At 35.9% G+C, this 23880-nt stretch overlaps 1 protein-coding gene across 6 annotated transcripts in view; it reads right to left on the bottom strand.

Moving 5' to 3' along the window:
- Window positions 1–23880, bottom strand: part of MAN2A1 (mannosidase alpha class 2A member 1) — a 168143-nt gene that overhangs the window by 74245 nt on the left and 70018 nt on the right. For 5 of the 6 annotated variants that reach the window (XM_027604650.2, XM_035727548.1, XM_027604655.2 and 2 more), the window contains 6 exons: window positions 22633–22806; window positions 19720–19906; window positions 15043–15220; window positions 8627–8829; window positions 5441–5623; window positions 1118–1232 (listed from right to left, as the gene is read on the bottom strand). In XM_027604650.2, coding sequence (XP_027460451.1) covers window positions 1118–1232; window positions 5441–5623; window positions 8627–8829; window positions 15043–15220; window positions 19720–19906; window positions 22633–22806 — 1040 coding nt within the window. The remainder of the gene's footprint in view (window positions 1–1117; window positions 1233–5440; window positions 5624–8626; window positions 8830–15042; window positions 15221–19719; window positions 19907–22632; window positions 22807–23880) is intronic. The other variant, XM_027604653.2, reaches the window with a different exon arrangement.

Genomic DNA, 23880 nt, shown 5'->3' with positions numbered 1-23880 from the left:
GACACAATGGTTTCCTCCTTCTAGCTACATAAAGGTCCAGCAAAGTTCAAAATAAGTAATTCTTGTGTGTGTGCATTTTTATGGGTGTGTCTTTAGACTTCAGTACGGCGTGTGTTACACAGACTACTAGAGTCCAATTAGGAACCAAGTAAATCAAAGTTCTAAAGATCATTTTGCAAAAAGTTTCACTATTTTACCTTTGTATCACAGGTTTCATATCCTTAAGCAATGTATGTCCATTTATTGGATTTTTTACTTTAACATGAAAATGTATAACCATAATTTGACTGCAAGCATCAGTAATGAAAGTACTGAACTTATTATCTCTGATTCCAGATGTGTAAGTTCCAATTACATGTAAAATTTCAAAGCCTATGGCTCACAATAGACTCTAATGATAAAATGTTACAATTTTAAAACATCTGAGTTGCCAAATGGAATTCTAAAGAGGTTTACAATCCACCATTTTTTTCCACTGTTCTTCCTTGCTGCTGAAGAGTAAATTCTTCCTCTCAGAGTATGTTCTGTTTTATTGGCTCCCCTGATCCTAGCCATGATACAAGCCAAGGCAGGAATCATCCCATCTAACAGATAAATGAATGAGGGCTCACAGATGTTAAGCAACTTTTTCAGGCCCATGCAATCAGGTACAGAGGTGGGGCTAACAGCTAGTCTTCTAATTCCTCAACTGCTCCTCTGCTCTTACACACATCTGAGCACTGCCCACAGCGCTCCATGGGCTCATCCTGAAACCAGAAGACAATTCAGGGGCTTCTAATTAAAGCCAAGCAAAATAACTAATTACTACGTCCAGTTACCTTACAGTATCATCTTAATAGTGTTCTCAAAGCCGTATGTTCCACATAATGAAGTTCATTAGTTTTCATGCTTAGACTTAGTCAGAACAAAACATACACCATAAATCAAATACAGACACACTTACAGGAAAGAAGAACACATAGGCATTTCATATAAAATGATACAAATTCTTTCAAATCATGTACAAGGAAATCACTATTTTTCAAGGTTTCTTTTCACTCAGCTTCTCACCCCCTTTTCTGAACCAAGAACAAAAGAATCACACACTTTTATGATAATATAAAAGGTAGCAACTAACCATGTCTAGGAGGTTATCAAAAGAGTAAGAGTTGTATGAGTTTTTGTCCTTCAAAATAAGAAGTAGTGCAGAATATCCAATTATCTTCTTCAAATTCGTTAATGAATGAAAGAGTCTGTGAACCAAAAATTTTTACTGGTCTGAGAAGTAATTCAAACATCAGTATACAATATTTTCAGTTTCTTTAATAACGGGCAAACCACCATCATCCTGTATTCACAAAATGAAACCTATAATGAACCTGTAATGAACTGACTTTTCTTTGCCCAGAACTAAGTACTTAGGAAAAAAAGGTCAGTCAAAAGATTTCACTAATAAAGATTCATTTAAAATAGAAAACTTTCTGTATACACCTGAAACATGTAAGCTTAATCAAACTACCAATACTTTCTATGAATATCATGCCAAATACTAAGAATATTCAACATGATCACTCCAATAGCTTTAAGGCTTTGTTACCAAAAAAGTGATTTGGTCCTGTCCTTTAGAAAATTCTTTAACAAATGTTGAAACAGCCAAAGAAAGCATGAGATTAACTGTCACTCTCAAGAACATTCATTCAGTATACATACTTCAAAAACTCAAATTCCTGAAAACTTCAAATAAATATTTTGTTGACTTTAGTTTCATGTTCTTGTTCAAAAAAAGAGAAAGTTTTCACAGGTCTGGATAATGAAATTGTCTTTCTCCTTGTTACTTTTCTTGGTCATTAAAATTGTTAATTGTAGGGCGCCAGGGTGGCTCAGTTGGTTAAGCGACTGCCTTCGGCTCAGATCATGATCCTGGAGTCCCGGGATCGAGTCCCACATCAGGCTCCCTGCTCAGCAGGGAGTCTGCTTTTCCCTCTGACCCTCTCCCCTCTCATGCTCTCTCTCTCAAATAAATAAATAAAATCTTTAAAAAAATAAAAATAAATAAAATTGTTAATTGTATTCAAATTGTATTTTTATGTCTGAGGAACCAAAGAGATGCGTATGAATCAACCTACTCAAGATCATTCTGGAATACAATCTTGGTACAGTATCAACTATTGCTGAAGCACTACACCTGGGAAAAGAATTTGAAGTTTTTTCTGAAGTTCCATCTTGTTTCTTTAAAGCTTTATAGAACAGGTAACCCTAAGTAAAGTCACTGCAGAAATCTGCCAAGAAACTTGGCTAAACATGCTTTCAATCAGCCATTGAATCTATTATGTTTATAGGGTGATTATATTATTTTCCCCAATACAGGAAGCAATTTTGGACCTACATGTTAACATTTTGGTTGGCATGCAACAACAAAAAAATGTTTAAGAGAATTAAAAATAACTTCTTTTTGCAGAGCATTGAGATTACTTTCAAAGATGTAAGTGATCACAATCAGTAAGTTAATTAACTATGCAAATGTGTTATACATACATAGTATTAAAGTCTTATGCATGTGAGTTCAGGCCATCATCCAGCTAAGTTTCTTAGTCTATTCAAATGTTTTCCTAGGTGATAACAAGTGTTTTCACCAGACTAAAAGACAATATGAATGACTACAATTCAGTGATAGACACAAGCCCCTCAATTTATTTTTATCTACATGGCTATCTTTATTAGGCTGTCAGACCTGAAGAATAAAAGTCATGTTCTCCATCAGCTAAAACCTTATATGTATTACAGTGCACTGGAGCTTAAACCGAGGGAATGCCACACATCAATGTTTGTATCCTAAAGGCACATGCACAGTCTTCTAACGAGGTAAGCACTAAGTACTGGTACCATATTCCCCAAATGCTTTCTCAGGATGCATAAAGCCATTCTGTTTAAAGCAAAACAAGACTAAACACAGTAAATTAAGTTTGGGAAACACTGGGTAAAGCAAAATTTTAATGTTTCAACAATTCATCATTGTGGGATTTCCCAGAGCCTCTAATTTTCGAACATGCCCGTATTTTATTATCACTGAACCGGACCATCACTTAGAAATCACAGTTTTCTACTCTTGTGTCATTACTACTGTTTCAGGCAGATACTATCATGTTTGTCAGTGAATAGTTTGATCTATACGTATGGGCCCTCATACTTACCCTTTGTTCATTTTTTTCTCCTTCCTATCTTAATTACAGCATAGAAATAGGCAGAATTCTAAATCTTTCTGTAACTGATCTCATTACCACTTCTTCTCTTGCAAATAGCCCCATTATCCACTTTTAGGCCGAACATCCATCACAAACACTGTCCCAGTCTAATTCATTTTTTCATGTCATGATTAGAATTAACCTTTTAAATAGCCATGATGTATTCTTGCTCTCCGGGTGATAATTATATAAACATTCAATCTACTGTTGAGAGCAGTACTCTAAGTAAGAACCACCTTTAGATGGCAGAAGAGAAAGCTAGAAGGGTCTGGACCCCTGCTGGCATTGTAGAGCTGCTATACCTGAACTGGGGACCTGCAGACGTCTTCCACGTGGCATAAAAATAAGTAGGATAGGATTTATTCAGTTTCAAGTTGTTATTACTAGCAGCCAAATGCAATCCTTAACTCATACACTTGTTCACAGGGACACTTCTGCCAACATTTGAATAAACAGTCAACAGTCTAAGAACAAGAGAACACCCAACGCTAGCTGCCTCTTTGTTTATAACTCTCTAACTTGTGTTTTGAAATTTCCTACTTAAAATGTCTATGCTAATGACTTGATAATTGTGTATGACTTCTCAATGAAGTGTGAAGTGCTCACAAAGCAAATTTACAAATGTCAAGTATAATTTGAGAATTATTGTCTTTTTTCTCTAAGATGCAATTTTGTACAGTGATGTTTCTATAAGCTAAAAGTATAACCAAACATATGGAGGAACTAATGATAGCCCTTCTGGAAAGGTTATGAGACAGAAAATGTTCGGTTGCAAAAACTCAATGACCTGTACTCAAGTCTCTTTCAATATGGCTGCCAGAGAGAGAGCAAGTAGACAGTATAGGAGAATGATTTCTTCATTTCCTCTTAGGAACTCTTTTCTGAATATAAGCCTCACTTTTAAACTCAATAAACCAAGAAGACAGGAGCAGGTGAAAAGGAAAAAAATGGAGGATCTGACCTTATTTTAAAAAATGCCTTCTGTGGGAGAAAAATCAATTATCATTATCAGCCAATGAATGTTTTCCATTTTAAGCCCAGCTCAACCTCAACAGATGCCAAATACATTTGCCACAAGAAAACGGAGAAGATATTCAAGATGCTACCATGAATATATTTTCAAGGACTCAAGTCAACTAATGAAACCTCAAGAATTTGTTTTTCAAATATCTAGAAAGGCAGTCAAAATACTGTAACTAAAATTTTAATTAACACTTATAATGATTAATGGTATCAGTTGTGGATCAATCTGTAATGTTGACTTTATATGTTGTATACACTTTTAACATATGGGAGGGAGCATTTATTAAAAAAAGAGATTCTCTTCTTAAATCTATATTATAAGAAAATCAGAGCATACTTTAACAATTTTAAAATATTATTGAAGTACACCATTATTGATAGGAAAAAAATCTGGAAGAAATAATAACTAAGCCATAATGAAACAATAGTCAAAACTCCTTCCCCTACATAGGAATCTCCTCTACAATGATCCTAATGGATGGTTACCCAAACTAGGGCATGATGATGGAAATCTCACTATCACAAAAGGTAAGCCTTTTGATTATTGGGAAGCACTATTTACAAAGTCTCCTGCTGTTCTGAGCTAAAGCCTGTACTCACTGTTTCCAAACTTGCAATGTGAAAATAACTTAGCTTTCCCTCCCTCACTCATCTCACAGACCTTCCAAGAGTTGAAGATGGCTTTGATATCAATACCCAGGCCAACCCTTCTCATCCCAATTCCTTATATCATCTATATATGACAAGGTTTCTAGGTTCTTCTACTTCTTGGCTATCCTCTAAGCTGAGAACAACTGGATATGAAATAGGATGAAATTAAACTGCTATACAGTCAAGTGTGGCTCTTTATCTCCTTGGATTATAGCTATGATTTATTTGATACCAAATTCCTGATCAACAAGGTAACCCCAACTACCACATTATACTTGGGAGAAAACAGAATCAGCTTTATAATAATGTTTTACTACTCCATTTGCAGAAATGCACTGCAATAAAAAGTTAGGACAGCTAGTACATTGTCAATAGAATTCTTGAAAAATGCTTTGAATATTGATGTTGTTTTTCTATAGCAATACTTATACGGATGTCATTATTGATATAGTCTGATGTATATTAACAACTTCATCAAAGATATAAGCCTGTGACCCAAAATTTAAAAAAATTGTTTTATAATCACTTTTTAATAATTATATTACCTGGTACCATAATCCACAACCACCCAATCTTTTGCAGTTCCTGTGATAGCATCATGATGTTGAAACAGTCCCAAATTTCTTCTGGCTTCTGTCAGTGCCATGTAATGGGATGATGAAAGAAATTTACTTATCTTGTATTTCTGAGCTTGTTTCAGGGCGAAATAGTAAAGAATTTCAGCAGCCCTAATTGTATAAAACAGTCATTAATTCTTATTTCAAAACAAACATTTACTATTTAAAATATGTGATACTGATACAATTTTCAAATGCGTTTTTTTAAAAATCCACAATTTCAGCACAATTTATAAAAAAGATATTGATAATAAATATTCCTATAAAACCATCAAGGTATCCATCTAATATATCTAGATTATCAATCATCAGAGAACATCATGTCTAAATTGATATAAAGGGCCCTTGTTCTAGATGGTCCTGGAAAGAAGCCAGTACCCACTGGCAGCGAGATAGGTGTACTTATGTATATAACATGGTGGAAAAAAAAAAAAAAAAAAAACAGCTCGACACAGCAGTAAAAAGTGGATAGTGGTTGCTGCCCTTTCTTCTCTCCAAGATCAGCCCAGACACATACAAGGAACTTCATCACGAGAAAGCCATTCACTCTCACATAAGTACATTAAAGGAGAGATGGTGCGGAAATGGTCACATGAGTGGGAGACTAACAGTGAAGGAGAGGCAGAAAGCGATGGCCTGACAGCTCAGTGACAACAGCTAGTCCCCGTGCTGAATGAGAACATTCAGTAACTAGAGGGAAAGTAACGATATAAACTGAAAGGTGATAAAACATATGCTGTCACTTCTTGTTTATTTTAAAGAAAAAAATACTTTGGCTTAAGAGTAGTTTTTGAGCAAGAATATAGGGACTTATCATTTTCATGCTTTATTTTTTTCATCAGAGGATATGGTTCAAGACAGGTTTCGAAAAAAGTTCTTTAAAAAGAGATACGGCTTGATGAAGTAAAAAGTGTAAGAAGGTTCTTTATGCCAAACATATTAAGGAGGATGGAGAGAAAACCAAGGCAGCTTGAAAATGTATCACAATATAGGGAAAAAGGAGAAATTTAAAGTACTTAAAAAAAAAGGAGTTGCTTCAAATTTTGAAATAATTAAAGGATACTAAATAATCTCTGCCTTTAAAATCTAATCGTTCCAAAATTCATGGCAGGAGAAACACTAAATTTGAATAAAAGAAATTGTGTATATATGTTCATCCATATCCATAGCACATATTCCTGGCTTTGCAAAGAGTACATATACATATAGATATCCCAAAATGTAAAAATGGGATTTAAAAAATATTTTCTTCTTTATACTCTTCTATCCTATCCAAATGTTTTACAAATGAGCTGGGTGGCTCAGTCATTAAGCATCCGCCTTCAGCTCAGGTCATGATCCCAGGGTCCTGGGATCCAGCCCCGCATCGGGCTCCCTGCTCCGCGGGAAGCCTGCTTCTCCCTCTCCCACTCCACCTGCTTGTGTTCCCTCTCTCACTGTGTGTCTAGCTCTGTCAAATAAGTAAATAAAATCTTAAAAAAAAAAGATGAAATATCTATAATCAGACAATAAACTTATTTTCAAATGTTGATTACATTTTGAAATTCATAATTATTATATGGTTTTCTGTTGTTTTATTTTAAAACAGAATTTTCAAAACATATTATTACTCACACTAAGTACTTCACCTTAAATATGTTCACTAAATTAAAATTGAATCAATATTTGTAACTCTTTGTCACTAAAAAATAGTTGACACTTTTAAAAAAATGCAGTAGTCCAAAAGAATCTCTACATTACTTAGTACTTTCTCTGTTTTTATCATAGGTAGTTTAGAATAACATAATAGAGAATTAATATTCTATTGGGCAAGAATGCATAAATCTCTCTAATATAGAAATACCATTTTATTAGAAATACAGTAATATGTATCCATCTGGCACATTTGTGAATATCCCCAAAAACAGGCAAAGATCAGGCTTTTGAAATAATGGTGACAGCACAAAACAGTAAAAATAAAAAAAAACACACTACTATACCAAAGTACAACTCTGGGAGAAATTCATGATCTTTATAAAAAGGCTTTCCAAAATGTACTGTTTCTACCAGTACAGAGAAAAAGGTAGATATAACATGACTTTTTATTTTTAATACTGAGATTCATCACGAAAATTAATCATCATGAATTCATGATCTGAACTAAGTTGAAAGTGAACTCATCATGAAAATGAATTAACCTCCCAGGCTACACACACATAGAAAGAACCCCAGGAGCCCCCGGGGTGGTTCATCTTTACCAAAAAGCAACAAGACCCACAAAGATAGCTACTAGCCATGTGTGACTATTTACGTTTAAATCAACTCAAATTAAAGGAAATTAAGAGTTCACTTCCTCAGCCACACTGGTCACATTTCAAGTGCTCAACAGTTACATGTGGCAAGTGGCCATACTGAACAGTGCAGAAAACAGAAACAAAAGACTTCTACCGCTGCAGAAAGTTCTGCTGGACAGTGACTGAAAGTTCTACTGGACAACGCTGGTTAAAGCGTTTTTGTTTTCTCCTGACTTTTCTGCCTTCTCCGTCACTATGCTTTTTCAGCCAATCACTCTGCTACCATCAGTTCTCATCTCTTTCAAGTTATGTTCTTCTAAGCAGAGAATCACACCTATAGAAATATGTTTCAAATAAATAAGAACTGAGGTGGAGCCTCTGATGTTCTCCCACATATAAAATACATTAGTTTTAGATTGTGTACTTTGAGGCCCACATTTTAGCCACAGACAAGCCCTACTTGTTTCTTGTGACCCTTGCTTGTTTCCAGCAATTTAGTCTGTCTGGCTACTGACGTGCAGACACACATAACAATGCCACTGGATGTTATCACGGTGTGCAAACAATACCAGTAGTTAATTAGAAACATACAAAACATAAGATACAGGAGAAAGTCTAATCACATAAACTGCTTTTCCTTTCAGAACAAAAGCCCATGTAATAATCTGATTATGCGCTGGAGACATAGTTCTGATTGCATTAGAATTTCACAATTACATTAAGCACATCCCAATACTGCATACATGTTGTATGTTATGCAAAACTCTATACTATGCTATGTGCTATGATCACATAAAAAAGGTGAATAATTAATGTAGCTTTCCAAATGTAAATTTTGTACCTTAAATGGGATTCCAATATCCTATCCATTCGTTTGTAAAAGGGTCTGGATGTAAAGTAGCCACTCCAGTAATGATCATCTCGGTCAGCGTAAGTGAAAAAATCTCCACTTAGAACAGGGAACATGGATTGGCTATTCTTTCTAATGGTTACATCTTCTTTATCCAGTGCATCAAAATAATCTGATAAAGTCCCAAATTGTATCTAATAAGAAAAAAAGTGACACTTAAATTATTCATCTCTACCTTAAAATTACTTCTAGGACTGAAAGGAAAAGTTAATAGTAAATATTTAAGATGTGCTTTCCAGTTAAGATGAAATTCTAGCTCAGATTTTACAAAACTCAAAAGCAGGGGGAAAAATATATAGTAGCTCTTTCACTTGCATCAGGTCCCAAATTAAACTAAAATAAAACTTACACACCTAAGGGGTTAGAAGAACTACTTAGATATACAAATCTGTGGATCTGAAAATGCCTTACCAATCTCCAGAATTTCAAAGTGTGCAAGGGTCAGGGAATAGAATAATTCAGAGATGAATAAAAGATGGGAGGAAGCAGCAAAAATAAAACACATACAGTTTGGTTAACCATTAAGTATTTTCATATGTCATATGCACATACACTCCCCTTGCCTCCCCATCCCCCTTGCTTGAGCTCTCATAAGGGAGACTTTAAGAACAGCAGGTCATTAAAAAAATGGACTTTCTCTACCAGCAGGTAACATTGAATAGAAGTAAAACACAAAGAGTAACAAGAACTGCAAGGTTGACTGCTCAAACGAAAAGGTCTTTTGACTAATGATTTAAATTACCAGAACATAAATCCATTTTTATGAGCCCAAGCTATTCCATAAATCAAAGGAAAAAAGAAGTATTATACCACACCATGTAAACAGGTATTAAAAGGCAGTGTTTTTAGAGATAAACAGAGAATTTAACAGGGAATGTATTTCTTTGAATATTAAGATGCTATTTTTGTTGTTTCCTACCACACACACAGACACACACACACAGATACTAAAAGCTACTTTGATTCTATGTGGCAGAAAAAGAATTAAGAGTAGTTAAAAACAGGGGCACCTGGGTGGCTCAGTCATTAAGCATCTGCCTTCGGCTCAGGTCATGATCCCAGGGTCCTAGGTTCGAGCCCCGCTTGGCTGGAAGCCTGCTTCCCCCTCTCCCACTCCCCCTGCTTGTGTTCCCTCTCTAGCTGTGTCTCTGTCAAATAAAAAAAATCTTTAAAAAAAAAAAAAAGTAGTTAAAAACAGTGAGCAGCACTCTAGAAGAGTGGTTAAGAACAGCACAGAACCTGGATCCAGAAAGCATTGGTTTGAATTCCATCTCTACCATTTACCTAACAATGTGGTTTTGAGCATATTTATATATTGTCTCTGTGTCTGTGTTACAGTTAATAGGGTTCTAAGTAAAATGCTTAGAAACACAACTGGGAAATAATGGTCTAAGTTTTAGCTATCATTTTTCTATTGCAAAAGCAAAATTTCAGCTGGAAACATGATATGTAAGACAAATAGAAGTTATCATCATGTACCTGTGACACAATAAATTTTGTAACAGCAAAATAAATAATTATTTCTAAATCCTTATGTTTACATCACAGAAAAGCAATTTTCAACAATATTACCTAGTCTTATTTTGGCTTCACCAAATACAATGTATCTTGGGCAAATTAATATATTTGTGCCTTGGTTTCCTCATCTATAATGGGGATAATTATAGTACCTACCAGAAAATGTTCAGAGAATTAAATAGAATAAATAAGTTAACTAAAGTGAAGCACTTTAAAAAGTTAATAGCAGGGGTGCCTGGATGGCCCAGTTGGTTAAGCATCTGACTCTTGATTTCAGCTCACTCAGGTCATGATCCAGGGTCATAAGATTGAGCCCCACAATTGGCTCTGTGCTGGGCATGGAGCCTGCTTAAGATTCTCTCTCTCCCTTTCCCCATCCCCATCCCCCGCCCCAAAGTGCAAGCTCTCTCTCTCTCTAAAAGAAAAAGTTAATAGCAAATAGTAAGTACTTAAAAATTAAGTGTTATTTATCACTCACTTAACACATTCTAAGCAGCAGAATATAAGTGTGTGTGTATAACCACGAGGGTCACAAATGCAAAGAAATACAGCATTAACTTCAGGCCCAATAGTACAGATAAGCTCAGGGAAGTATACTGATAGAAGTACCAAAATATTCAACAATCTAAATTTCTGACTCACTTTCTCATCTATATAAAAAGGGATTTCTATGAGATAACAAAAATTCCCTTCAGTTTCAGATTTTAGGGAACTGTGGCATGCTACAGAGCTAATATTAACAATAAAGTATACCCTTTTAGAATATTGTAACTAATTTTTGGTATTAGCCAAGATGAAAATATTTCCTTCTTGGTAATTTCCCCAGGCAAAGTTTAAGTAAGCAGCCTGGTGTGCATTCTCACAAACTTACTTCAAATCTCAAAGGACTGATAAATAATCCTGTATCTACGCTAGAGTAGTTTCAAAAGAAATTATTTAAGAGTAAATTTTTCTACAGTCTTTTGGTAGCTCAAAGTACATATTCCAAATAACCAAAAAAAAAGTAAATGTTTTTTACTTCAAAAGACAACAAATTATATCTTTAACATAACCTTAAACATAATCAAACTCCTCTATCAGAGCAACATATGAGAAAAAATACATACATTGTTAAATAAGTGATGACCAATGGGAAACTAACTGGCTTGGTTGGTACAATGTCAATTTTTTAGCCATCTAAATTCAATTGCTTACTTGTGTTTTTCCTTTCATTAAAAGAAAATAATAAATTGAAGCTTCTGGCTTGGACAAAATAACTTCAAACATCCTACGGAGAACAGATATAACTAGATAAACCACAGAGAGAAAAAAAGCTTTTGCTTGAAGGATCTAAGGACAATCAAAGCAGCCAACACTTGAGTGACAAAAATTCCAGAAAGAAAGGAAATGCATGAAGGTTACTGGGTACAAGGTTAGAATGCAAAAGTCAACCGTATTTTTATACATGGAATATACCACATTCATGGATGGCCTAATATTTGTAAAGAAGTTAACTGTACTCAAACTGATCTATAGGTTCAATGCAATCCCAATCAAAATTCCAACTTTTTTTTGGTAGAAATTTAAAAATTGATCCTAAACCTATACAGAACTATAAAGAAAACCAATGCAATCTTGAGAAAGAAAACAAAATTAGAAGACTTAGGCTATCAGAAATTAAGATCCATTCTAAAACTACAGTAATTAAGACAGTCTGAGATTAAATAGACAAAATTGAATAGAGTCTATACAAGAGGCACACAAATAGCTTCACTAAAAATTAATGAAAAAGATGATGCTGTAGTAAAGTGGGCAAACTGGTCTTTTCAATAAAGGGTGGTAGATATCCATATGGGCAAAAATGCACCTTGATCCCTATCTTCATACAATTCACAAAAAAATCAATTCCAAACAGATTACAGACCTAAATATTGAAGGTAAAACAATAAAGCTTCTGGAGGACAGCTTCATAGGAAGCATATTTTCATGACTATGCGGTATAAACAAAAATTTCTTAAGCAGAACATGACATGGAAAGGAAAATACTGTTATATTAGATTTAATTAAAACTAAGAATTTCTGTTTATCAAAAGACAGCATTAAGAAAGAAATTAAAAAACAGGCTCACATAGTGGGAGACAATATTTGCATAACTTTTATCTGAAGAAAGACTCAAACCAAAATATATAAAAGAGTTATAAATGGTACAAAAAAACAGACAATCCAATTTAAGGAAAAGTCATCAAAAGATTTAAATAGTCACTTCACAAAAGAGGACACCTAAATGGCAATAAACTTATGAAAAGAGGTTCAACTCATTAACTATCAGGGAAATATAAAATAAAACCATCATATCGATCATAAAAAAATAAAAATGAAAAAAAATCCTAACAATAAAAAATCTGAGTAAGGAATACAGCAACCGAAATTGTCATACAATGCAACGACTAGTGCATCTATTTTGGGATACCATTTGGCAATATCTACTGAAGTTGAACATGTGCATACCCAATGACCAAAAATTTCTATCCCATTTTATACCCACATAAATTCACATACATATATATAAAAACATGCACAAAATATTCAAAATGGCTTTATTTGTAATAGACAAAAACTGGAAACAACCTAAATGTCTATTAATAATACAATGGACAAATCGTGACATATTTGTCAAATGAATACTAAAGATAATATACAGTATTAAAAATGAATATACTGTGGGGCACCTGGGTGGCTCAGTTGGTTAAGCATCCAACTCCTGATTTTGGTTCATCATGAGAATGAGCTTCACACTGGGCTCCGCACTCAGTACAGAGTCTGCTTGAGAGTCTCTCTCTCCTCTCCCTCTGCCCCTCCCCCTGCTCACACTCCCCCCCTCCAAAATAAATAAAATCTTCAAAAATATATATATATATACTGCTACAGGCAACAACACAGATGAATCTCACAAACATAACGCGGAGCAAGGAAAGCCGGACACAAAATAACACATACTTAAGATTTCCTTCTTGTATCATTTCAAAAGAAAAAACACTAATCATGATGATAGAAGGGAAAATAAGGTTACTTTTTTAAGATTTGGCAATGATTTGAAGGACGTCTAAGGGACTCTTTTGGGATGCCATAATTGATCTGTCTTAGACTAGAGGGCAGTCACATGGGGGTTTCTAAACTTGAAAAATTCTCTGTACACTTAACTGTTTGTGCACGTCTCCTATGTGATACTTCAATTTTTAAAGTGACTTTACAAATTGCCCTCCTGGGCAAAGAAGGAAATAGGTAAAATACAAAAATCAGTACTTTAATTCTTTAGAATGAGTGGGAGATCCTTTTGTGGATCTCAAAACCATTCACTAGGAAGATGTACTTAGGGATAAAATACCCATCTACATATGCCATCCCCTAAGCAAATGTTCGTGTATCAGCTTCATCTTTGAGGAGACTACAGAGATGATTTAAACATAGCCCTAAAGTTCATAATTTGGTAGAAATTCAGTTGTAAGTATCTTGAATACACTTGGCATTTTATTTAAGTTTATTTAACTATTTGATATTATTTACATTTACTTAATAAACCTGAATTCTCCCTACATAAAATGTGGCCTATCATCAGCTTTCTAATTTCCTAAACAGTAACATCTCTTCCTTTCTGTAGTATTTCCACAATTTTTTTTTTAAGATTTTATTTATTTATTTGAGAGAGAGAGAATGAGAGATAGAGCGCACGAGAGGGAAAAGGGTCAGAGGGAGAAGCACACTCCCTGCTGAGCAGGGAGCCCGATGTGGGACTCGATCCCGGGACTCCAGGATCATGACCTAAGCTGAAGGCAGTCGCTTAACCAACTGAGCCACCCAAGCGCCCTTCCACAAATATTCTACTGTCTCATAGGTTAGTATGTGAATATAATAAACACGTTGGGTAATTTTCTCATAGAGGGTCTAATATAGGACTCTTGTTTGAATCCTGACTCATGAAACATATGCTTAAAAAAAATGCCTGTATGTGATCAGGAAAATCTGAATCTATCTGGATATATGATAATATTGAATTATTGTCAATTTTTTAGATGTAATAGTGGCATTATGATTGTATTTTTAAACAGAGTCCTTATCATTTAGATACATACTGAAATGGTTACAGATGAAACTACATGACTACTATTTCCTCCAAAATAATCCCTGGGAGAGGGTGAGAGAGGACAGTGAGGCACAGCTGAAGTGAGAGTGACCTCGAGTTGATCAATGTGGTAGCTGAGCTATGGATATGGGGAGGCAGGGGTCAGGGGAAGGGTACTTAAGTTGTTCTCAAAACTTTAGGGTGGCACCTGGGTGGGTACATTCAAAATTTTCCAAAAGGGAAAAAAAAAGAGGAAATACTACAGGTACATGAGTAATTTTGGAAGTCTTCTCAACTAAGAAAGATGCTAGTGTATTCTCTGGACACAAGACATTCATTTGCAAAATTCATGACATGTTCATCTGCATTGCCCGTCACATTACTAAAATCACAAGGATGCAGCCATCAGAGAAACAAACTTTTGATGCTGGTAGAAAAACAGGACATCACTGAAAACTGAAGATCACAACTTAGTAGGTACATGTTTATAACTACATAAAAGTAACGTCTCTTTAATGCTGTAGGAATGGGGGGAAAGGGACAACTTCAGAAATGCAACTATAGTACGACATAATTTTCCTCTTTAAGAACTACTCTTACATAAGAACTACATATTCTAGGAAATATTGGGATGTGGGACAAAGAAACTAAGGGTGTTGTGTTTTAGCCTCATTTAATAATAAAGGCTCAACTTCAAATACAGTATCATAATTAAATATTTTCAAATTACCTTAACATTATACTCAGGATGAGAATTCATATAATCAAAAAGCAGCTGATAATTCTTATACTGATGATCCCATTCTATGCGTTCACAGTAGCGAAAATCATCTCCTAGTGGGGCCAGGACAACTGTAGTACGGAAGAGCTTTGACTTCTTTCGGTACTGATCTAGAAGCATCTCAGCCCTACAAAAGAAAAAGGGAAAATAAGAATAGTATTAAGAAAAAGACAACGGGGCAACTCATTAAAAAGTGTATTATGTTAAAAGAAATTATATATTTTACCTGTATTCTAGGTTAGTATGATTTATAAGGCAGATTTTTTAAAACTACTATACTAATTTTCATTATCCACTTAAAATATTCACAAATTTTGGGGTGCCTGGGTGGCGCAGCTGGTTGAGCATCCAGACTCTTGGTTTTGGCTCAGGTCACGGTCTCTAAGTCATGAAATCAAGCCCCGCATCAGGTCCTGTGCTCATCTCTGAGTCTGCTTGGGATTCTTTCCCCCTCTCCCTCTGCCCCTGCCCTCTGCTCTTTCTCTCTCTCTAAAATGGATAAATAAATCTTTTAAAAAATATATTCATAAATTCTTACCAGAGAGAAAACCCCACAGTTTTCCAATGGATTATCCTTAGAGAAATAAAGTCACATACCAACTTTGACATAAAATTACTGGGAACATCAATGGCTTCCCTGAAGCCTGGCCATAGACACTGGATCCCAGGTTGCCTGTGTTTTAAAATAATTTAGTCCAAGAAGCCAATAAGGATTTCTTATCTATATATAAACTTTGAAGTTGGCTTTGACTTAAGATCCCTTTCTCTAATATGATCTAAACTTGCCTGATTAAACATAAAAAAATTAATAGTTTGCATGAAACCAATTATAGAACCTGATTTCCTCTTCAAAAGGAAGAAAAACAACTCACTTAATACCTGCCATCAATAAACTGGGTATCTGTCAGTGTCCTTCTCAGTGCTGATCAACAGATACAGCTTTGGAGATCAATTAGCTTTTCTGATTTCTACCTCCCTCAAATCTAACCCATGAGTCCAAAGGTCAGCTAAATACTAAAGGTGCTGATGTGTTTTTATATTTCATATTCTAGTATTCTGCAGAAAACCTTTGGGATTGAACTGCTGAATGCTGAACTGGGGTACCATTTGAGGAAGTCTAGGAATACAAAGTATTTAAGAGGAATGGCTTACAAAAATGAAATTAAATAAGCGGATGAACTCAGAGTAGTTCTCTATGTTTGTAATGCCAAGCTTAAGAAATCAGTGATAAATGACTAATATGCTTTTTACCCAGTATTCCAATTTTCATTTTTAGGGTTATCGAGAAGCTCCAATTCATAATATAAAAACTTATGAAAGAAACTCAAAGAACATCAATAATGTAACGAAGTATTTTATAGAATTAAAAACATTTAACTAAATTTAGAATCTCACATGATCTTTTTATACTGATAGTCTCTGAAACTGCCTTGCAAATATTAAATTATTAGCAAAATTCAATAACTTGGTGAGTAAAATATAACCATAATGTTCTTACATAGCATAGGTTTCTGAGATTAGCATTCAGTAGAGTACTTAATTTTTACTAATAATTTACTAATATTCCACACTTACCAAAAATAACCTTGGATTATTACTTATAATTAAAGAATACATGTCTAATGAGATTAATCAAATAGAAAGATAAATAAGAGAAAAATAAGAGAAAAAAACCAAACATATAAATCACAGATATGAGAAAGATACACTGTGACTGAGCATCCAATCAGACTCCCCTAGGCAACCAGCATAGAAAAGTATAAGTGATCATTAATGAATGCCAAGGTCTACTACTAGATATACCGTATCTTGTGTGTATATGCATATGACACATAAGAGGAAAGAAATCACAAACATTAAGTGTGACTCTTCCATTCAGCATCTGTCCTAACTCCCAAGCTCCTGCTCAGGAGGTGTCAACACGGAATTCAAGAGACCAATCTATACTACCTGGTAGAGAGTGGATATTCACTAAATACATGGTACAACTAATGCCAAATGAAATGACCAATATCACACTTGAAGATGTGCAGCAGCAATCTGCTCTTCACTCCTACCAGGTTAGAAATGTCAACTTAACTAGAACCAAGAACATCCTGTATCATTTGACACATAAATCACCATCATATGTAAAATACATTGTATGAGAACAAAAACTCAACGTGATAAAGAATGGTACTTCTTTATTTGCAAAGTAGAGGAACCTGCTGAACTAAACAGTACCAATTTTATCACCTGTAAATTAGAGTTAAATTTCATTTTCTTTAGGGCATCAAAAATCAAGTGCCACTAAGCTGGAATGCCCATGTTTGCTCTCCATTCATCACAAAGTAAAAAGGACGGTGATATCTGGATGTGAAGTAACCAGTAAAGATTTCAAGAATTATAAGAAGTTTTTTAAAAAATCTACATAAGTATTAAATAGACTCTTTCACCTCTATGTCCCCAGGTGCCTGGAAATCACCTGCAGATTCACTGGAACTGACTGAGCACAAGGTATGTTCCTGGGGAGCAATCTTTGTAGTGTCAGATGGGACACAGCAAAAGAATTATGCAAAATAGCCCCCCCCCAATAATGCACTTTAAACAGGTACTCTCAGCAACACCCAAGAAAGAAAAAGAGGAGCCTCACAAGGTCTTTGGTGCACTGGGAGTCCCCAGTTAAAACATCTGGTTACCTTCAAAGAAATTCCCTATCTCTGACTCCCTGAGCTACAGAACAGCGTATGCTGCCTAGCTCTATACCTTTTGCCACATAATATACTGGATTATTGGGGCACCTGGGTGACTCAGTCATTAAGCATCTGCCTTCGGCTCAGGTCATGGTCCCAGGGTCCTGGGATCGAGCCCCGCATGGGCTCCCTGCTCCGAGGGAAGCCTGCTTCCCCCTCCCACTCCCCTGCTTGTGTTCCCTCTCTCACTGTGTCTCTGTCAAATAAATAAATAAAATCTTTAAAAAAAAAAAAATATATATATATATACTGGATTATTCTCCTCCGCCTAACTAACCTAAGCCCAGAAAGCATGCTATTCACTCTTCTTCCCTGCTGTAGGAACCAATAAAATGAAACCAGGTTAATCCCTAATCTTGGGACAGTTTTTCAAAATAACCATAAAAGTCAGATTTTGCTAGAAGCGATCTATGGCTTCAAGAAGGCTGCCATGTTAAAATACTTTTGTGTGTGCCAGAGTGAGGGGCCCTCAACAGAATATTTTATGGCCACAAGGACTGACTCAAGGCAGAGACTCAATCTCACCTTCTCCTTCCACACAGTTTTTAAAAAAGCAATTTTTAAAATAAATAGACTTGATAGTGCACAGTGCAAAGATCTTACTTTATTTAAAAGGCTTTACCATTGTGCTTTGCAACCATCTGGGGGCATGGTTATGTTGGCACCCTATTCTCATTTTGTTGGGCTGGAGATTTTTCTGAAAGCTCCCTGGGTGATTTGGGCAGCCATGCTTGGTAACTACCGACCTGCCTCACCCTTGCCCATTTAACCCTCCTGTGGAAGGCAGGATGCCTGGCTTCTTCTTAGCAATTCGCACGAGTGTGGAGTTCCCCAAAACCATCAAACTTACAAATGGCCAAAGAAAAACTGCACATAATTATTGTTATACAATTAGTGTACACAATATGATGAGTTTAAAAATATTCCTACACTTGTGTTGCCATCATGTTATTGAAAATTTTTTAAGGACAACATGTACAAGAACCTAGGCAGAGTAGGTTTTCGGAAACCAGAAATTCCAGGGTCTTAAAAACAGTTAATGAATGTTGCGGTTTGCAGAATTTATGGTTGTCATCCTAGTTTAACTGTTTGTAGCTCCCCCCTCACTCTCAAAAATCTCCTCATGTGTTCAATAAATAACACGATCGATCTAAAAAAATAAAAAGCCTGTATCATTTTTCTGCCAGAGGTGAGTGGTTTATATTGCAACACAATGTTTTATTTAAAGGCATTATACACCAGTAATTTTAAAGTGAAGAAATTAAACTTTAAAAGCACACAAATGACAAGTATAGGTAATGAGATGCTTCCGTCATGAGCGTAATTTTCTTCCTAAAAAAAGGATTCATTCCTTTCTTATTTAAGTAAATATCTTTAAGTATAAATATTCCTAATTAAAAATTGTAAGTCAAAAATATCAGAAAGATCGAAAGAGTGTATTCATCAGAGCTGGGCAGCATCTACTATTATTGAAATTGTATTAAAAGAACAGATAATTATACTCTTTATGTGTTCCATTTCAATAAACCTGTTTTTGTAGTTGGGTTGCTTTTCTTACCAAAGTATACAACAGAGGCCAGAAGTTTTATTATCAACGAAAGTATGTGAGATCAATCAAAAGCAGCAGAAGGCTTTTATAATGAGGGCAAAGGAGAGGGTAATAACAGAGTGTTATAGGTTCTCCATTGTATATTGATCAACTGTTGTTCATTTTCCATTAAGTTATAACACATAAAAGGCACAGTCAAAGCTCTGGCATTTTTAAGCTGCTTTACATCTGGTTGAATAAGTACCCTGAGCATGGATAATGTTGGCTACTGAACCCTTTAGCAAAGAGCAGCAGAGTTGTTGCTTTGTTCAAGATGCTGTCTTAATGAAATGCATATTTTCATACCTCTTTTGGACATTTCCAAGATGTATTGTTTCTGGGGGGACTCCCCAGGGACAACCAAATCTGCCTCCGGGAAGCCGTTTAAAATCAAACTGGCAGCATATTTTAGGATCAGGTCCGCACGTATGAGGGATGTCATAGCTGTAGAAGGGCATCATGTGGCAAAAAATATCTGTGCCAGATCCCAGATCTAAAATAAAGAGCCAACAGACAAACCTGGATTTATAAATTGTGTTTTCCCAAAACTGTTCAAAATGCCAGTACTTTCTACATATATAATGCAAGCTCCACCCTAAATCTACAACCTACTTAACTACTACTCGTACATAAACTCCAGTGGCATTTAAAGACCACCAGCCTGAAGGAAGAGACTCACATCTCAGTCTCTCTCTACCTCCTCTATCTAAACTGAGCAGAGACCCATCACGGACCAGAGTCCACTGGCCTGGAAAGATACAAAGGAACAGAAGCAAAAGTTATCACTGGCTCATCCAAAAATATGGGCTGTGTCCATCGCTGGCTGCCAGCTCCTTGCCACATCTGTCCCCACATCAGTAACGGGACACACTGGGGAAGACCATGACACTAGCCGCAAAGGAAAGGAGAGAAGGAAAGAGGAAGAGAATAAAAGGAGGAAAGGAAGAAGTAGGGAGGCTTGTGAGAATGCTGGGCAAATTCCTATCTATTTCTCGCTGTGAGGAAAAGGGCAACCGGAAGAGTTCACAGAGTCTCCCCAATGTTCACCAATGACGAGCCACTGGGACTTTTCATCAAGAAAGCAGCACAGGACAAGGGGAAGTACTTCTTAAAAACAAACAAACAAACAAACAAAAAAACCCAAGAATAAAAACAAAGCAAACAAAAAATATACTGAAAGCGAGTGCTGGTTCCTGATGCAGAACTGTCTTTAATTAAATCCTCAATGCCAGCAAGTGTTGTTATCCCTGCCCTTGAGAGGTCAGAAGCCTACCACGCAGTGACGGAGGACTTGAGCAAGGGTTAAAAATGGTTATCTTTTAGGATCCTGACCTGTAAACACCTCTCTGTCTCTATTTAAGTGTGGATTTCTACTTTTCAGCAGTGGGTTATGTACTGCTTTTATGACAAAGACAGACACAACAACAATGAAAACAAACGTTTTAAAAAATGAAAATAACTCCTTCATTAAGAACCGGAACAAAGAAGCTCAAATGAGTTCCAAAACATAATTTTGAAGGAACGTGTTCAAATCTATCTGGTAAGTGCTAAAATATTCCAGTTCTATCTCATACTCCATTTAGTTAAAGTAATTACCAGCTCATTTCCAAATTTTAAAGCTTTTATAATTTGTGTATTTCTGTGCTGTCAGTTGCTTCACTGAATCACACTCGAGTGTGACATCAGGGATGCCGGTCACTAATGCTTGCTATCCGCACAGAGGCCCTCAGTGGCAACTCTTCTTCCCTTCTCCTGGGAAGATCAAAGACACTCAACAGCCCCACTCCTTCGCCTCACCCGTACTATTTAGCAGCTCATTTACACATTTCAGTTTCTCTTCTGCTGTTGGTCTTGTCTTTTATCAAATTAAGACTGTAATTTCCTGATAGGCAAGGAAGTTTTTTATATTTCTTCCAAGCATGGTATTAAGCACATAAAAGTACTTAGTAATTTCTTGCTGATTGATATTTATGGGCAATTTGAATGTAGGCAATACTGTAAGTAGGGCCTCTTCAAATTAACAATCCCCCCTTTTTTTTAATTAATATGCTCTTTGCATTTGATCAAACTATACAGGATATAACCCCCTACAAGTTCTCGTTTTCCCTACAGGTTTTAATTTCCAGAATAAAAAATTATATAGTTAATTTCTTTCCTTATTGAAAAAACAGCAGTACGTATAAGGAAGTTACTGTCTAGATTTACAAACGATTTTTTGAAAACACTTAAGGGGGGATCTAACACAGGAAAACAAGTACGATGCAATGCAGTAATTTCTGAACATTGTTTTAGCAACAGAACCCTTTTTGTGGATGAAATCTTACTGAAAACCCAGTACCGGGAAAGCAGTGAATGGCAGGGGCTTAAAAGCCTGGGCTTCTGAACTACACAAAGCTGGATTCAGATCTCGCCTCTGTACCTACTACCTGTACTTTTGGCAAAAGGCTTCACAGCTCTAAGCATCCATTTCTTCACCATTTAAAAGGGATAATGAGAGAACCGAAGTTAAAAGATAAAGATCTAGTGAGAGAGCAGATATAAAGCATACAATACAATGCATGGCCCCTAATAAAGACCTCAGTAAAGAAAAAGAAATAATAAGGTATTCTGAATTAAATGGGGGTTGGGAAAGGCAAAAACCTCTCAAGAAGCCTAAATCTTGTCTCCTTCCCACCCCTCAGCAAAGAGCTGTAGAAGTATGACCTTGGGACCACCTGTGCACCCACAGAATACAGCATGAAAACAAGCAGGACAGGTAATAGGAGGGCTGTTCCAGGAGGACAGGATTAATGGTTTAAAAGGCACTTCTTACTAGATGCAGAGACAGGAAAGACAGAAGGAGGAAACACAGGCTGAATGTGAAATAAATGACTGGATGTAAGTTCTCACACATGTTCAACTTTGTGATAAAACACGTCCTTTTCAAAACAGAAGCAAGTAAAAGCATTATTTGCAAAAGACTAATTCCTTACATTTATTTACTTCCTTTAGGCATAAAAAAGAATCCACAGTGTTCTATAGATAAATATCCTCACCACTGCTTAAGAGAATCTTAACACAAATACACTGGGAAAAAAATCGTAAGACTGTGTATCTTGAAGCAGCCTAATTTTCAAGACTGACATTCTGAATAAAGCCCATAACAGCAGGAGTTCATAACCCTTATAAAATAACATCTAGGTCAAGTGAGATCTTCCACTTTTATCACACTCTACATACCCCAATTCTGTCTCCAAAAAAATTCCAGCGTTTTATGCAATGCAAAATGTTTTTTAACTGCATAATGAACTCTCTGAATAAGCATGTGAGAAAACCCAGCACGTTTGAGGAGATATGCCATTGTTGGTGAATGTCCAAAAGGATCAATAGACCAACCGGACCGAGGTTTCACTCCTGTCGATAAAGAAAATAAGTGTTATTTTTTTAATTGATAATGAAATGAAAAGAAGTCACAATCCATTCAGAGCCATCAGAGTTCTATGGTATTCTGGGTCTGAGGACAAAGCATCTGCCCAGCATGTCCCTTTAGCATACGCTCCCAGCAGGGCTCCCAGATGGGAGGACGCTGCTGCTGCCATGTCTTCTTCCCAGGCAGAGGAATTGCGCTAGAGGTTAATCAACCGGCACTGAAGTCAGTACTCTGTCATCTCATAGGTACTAAAAAGCTCCTGCCATTTGATGGAGCTAGAGAAATAAACAGGACCTAGCCCCCATCCTTCTAAGACCTCACAGTCTTGTTTTCCTTTGAGGTGGATAACCCAGCAACTTGCTGCTATGTAATAAAGAAAAGTAAGCTAACTTATTTCAACCTGGACTCCTCAATCCCAACGTTAAGGAATTTTCAGGCTGTCTTTCATACCTCACAATAGCTTCAAATGATCTTTTTATACGGTAGCAGAAGTGGCCAAATTAACTGCACCATATTTCATTAAATCTTAGTGAAACATAATAAAATTGTAATATAATATAATGCTGGTACTTTCTCTCTACCCAGAAAGGATTAATGGAATTTTCCACAATTGACCCATAGCAACTGTTAAGAGCCATCGACTAAAGATATAGCTCAATTTCACATAGGGTACAATGTAAAAAATAAACATAATAAATGTAAAGACTGGAATTAATGAAAGACTAGTCATCCGGCATTATACAAATCTGATCTTTTATTTATTCAGGATACTCAAAAGCAAACTTGCACATACAACCTATACAAATCTATAGAAGTAGTATTACTATGTGCATTTTTTTCAGTCAAACCCTGGTTAGCACTTCCATATACCTAGACTATGAGAGGTTCTAGGATTACAAAAATGAGTTTATCTTGATCCTGACTACACAGAATATCATGCAAATGGGTGTAATACAGAGTATCAGAAAAGGGAGGGGAGGGAAGAACTCTGTGGAACAATCTTGAAGATGAACACAGAGCTGGGAAACCAGCAAAGGAGATTGAGGAGAAAAAGTCAG

This window comes from Zalophus californianus, chromosome 5 (assembly GCF_009762305.2).
Source record: "Zalophus californianus isolate mZalCal1 chromosome 5, mZalCal1.pri.v2, whole genome shotgun sequence".
NCBI classification, from domain to species: domain Eukaryota; kingdom Metazoa; phylum Chordata; class Mammalia; order Carnivora; family Otariidae; genus Zalophus; species Zalophus californianus.
This window is presented reverse-complemented; position numbering and strand designations above follow the sequence as displayed.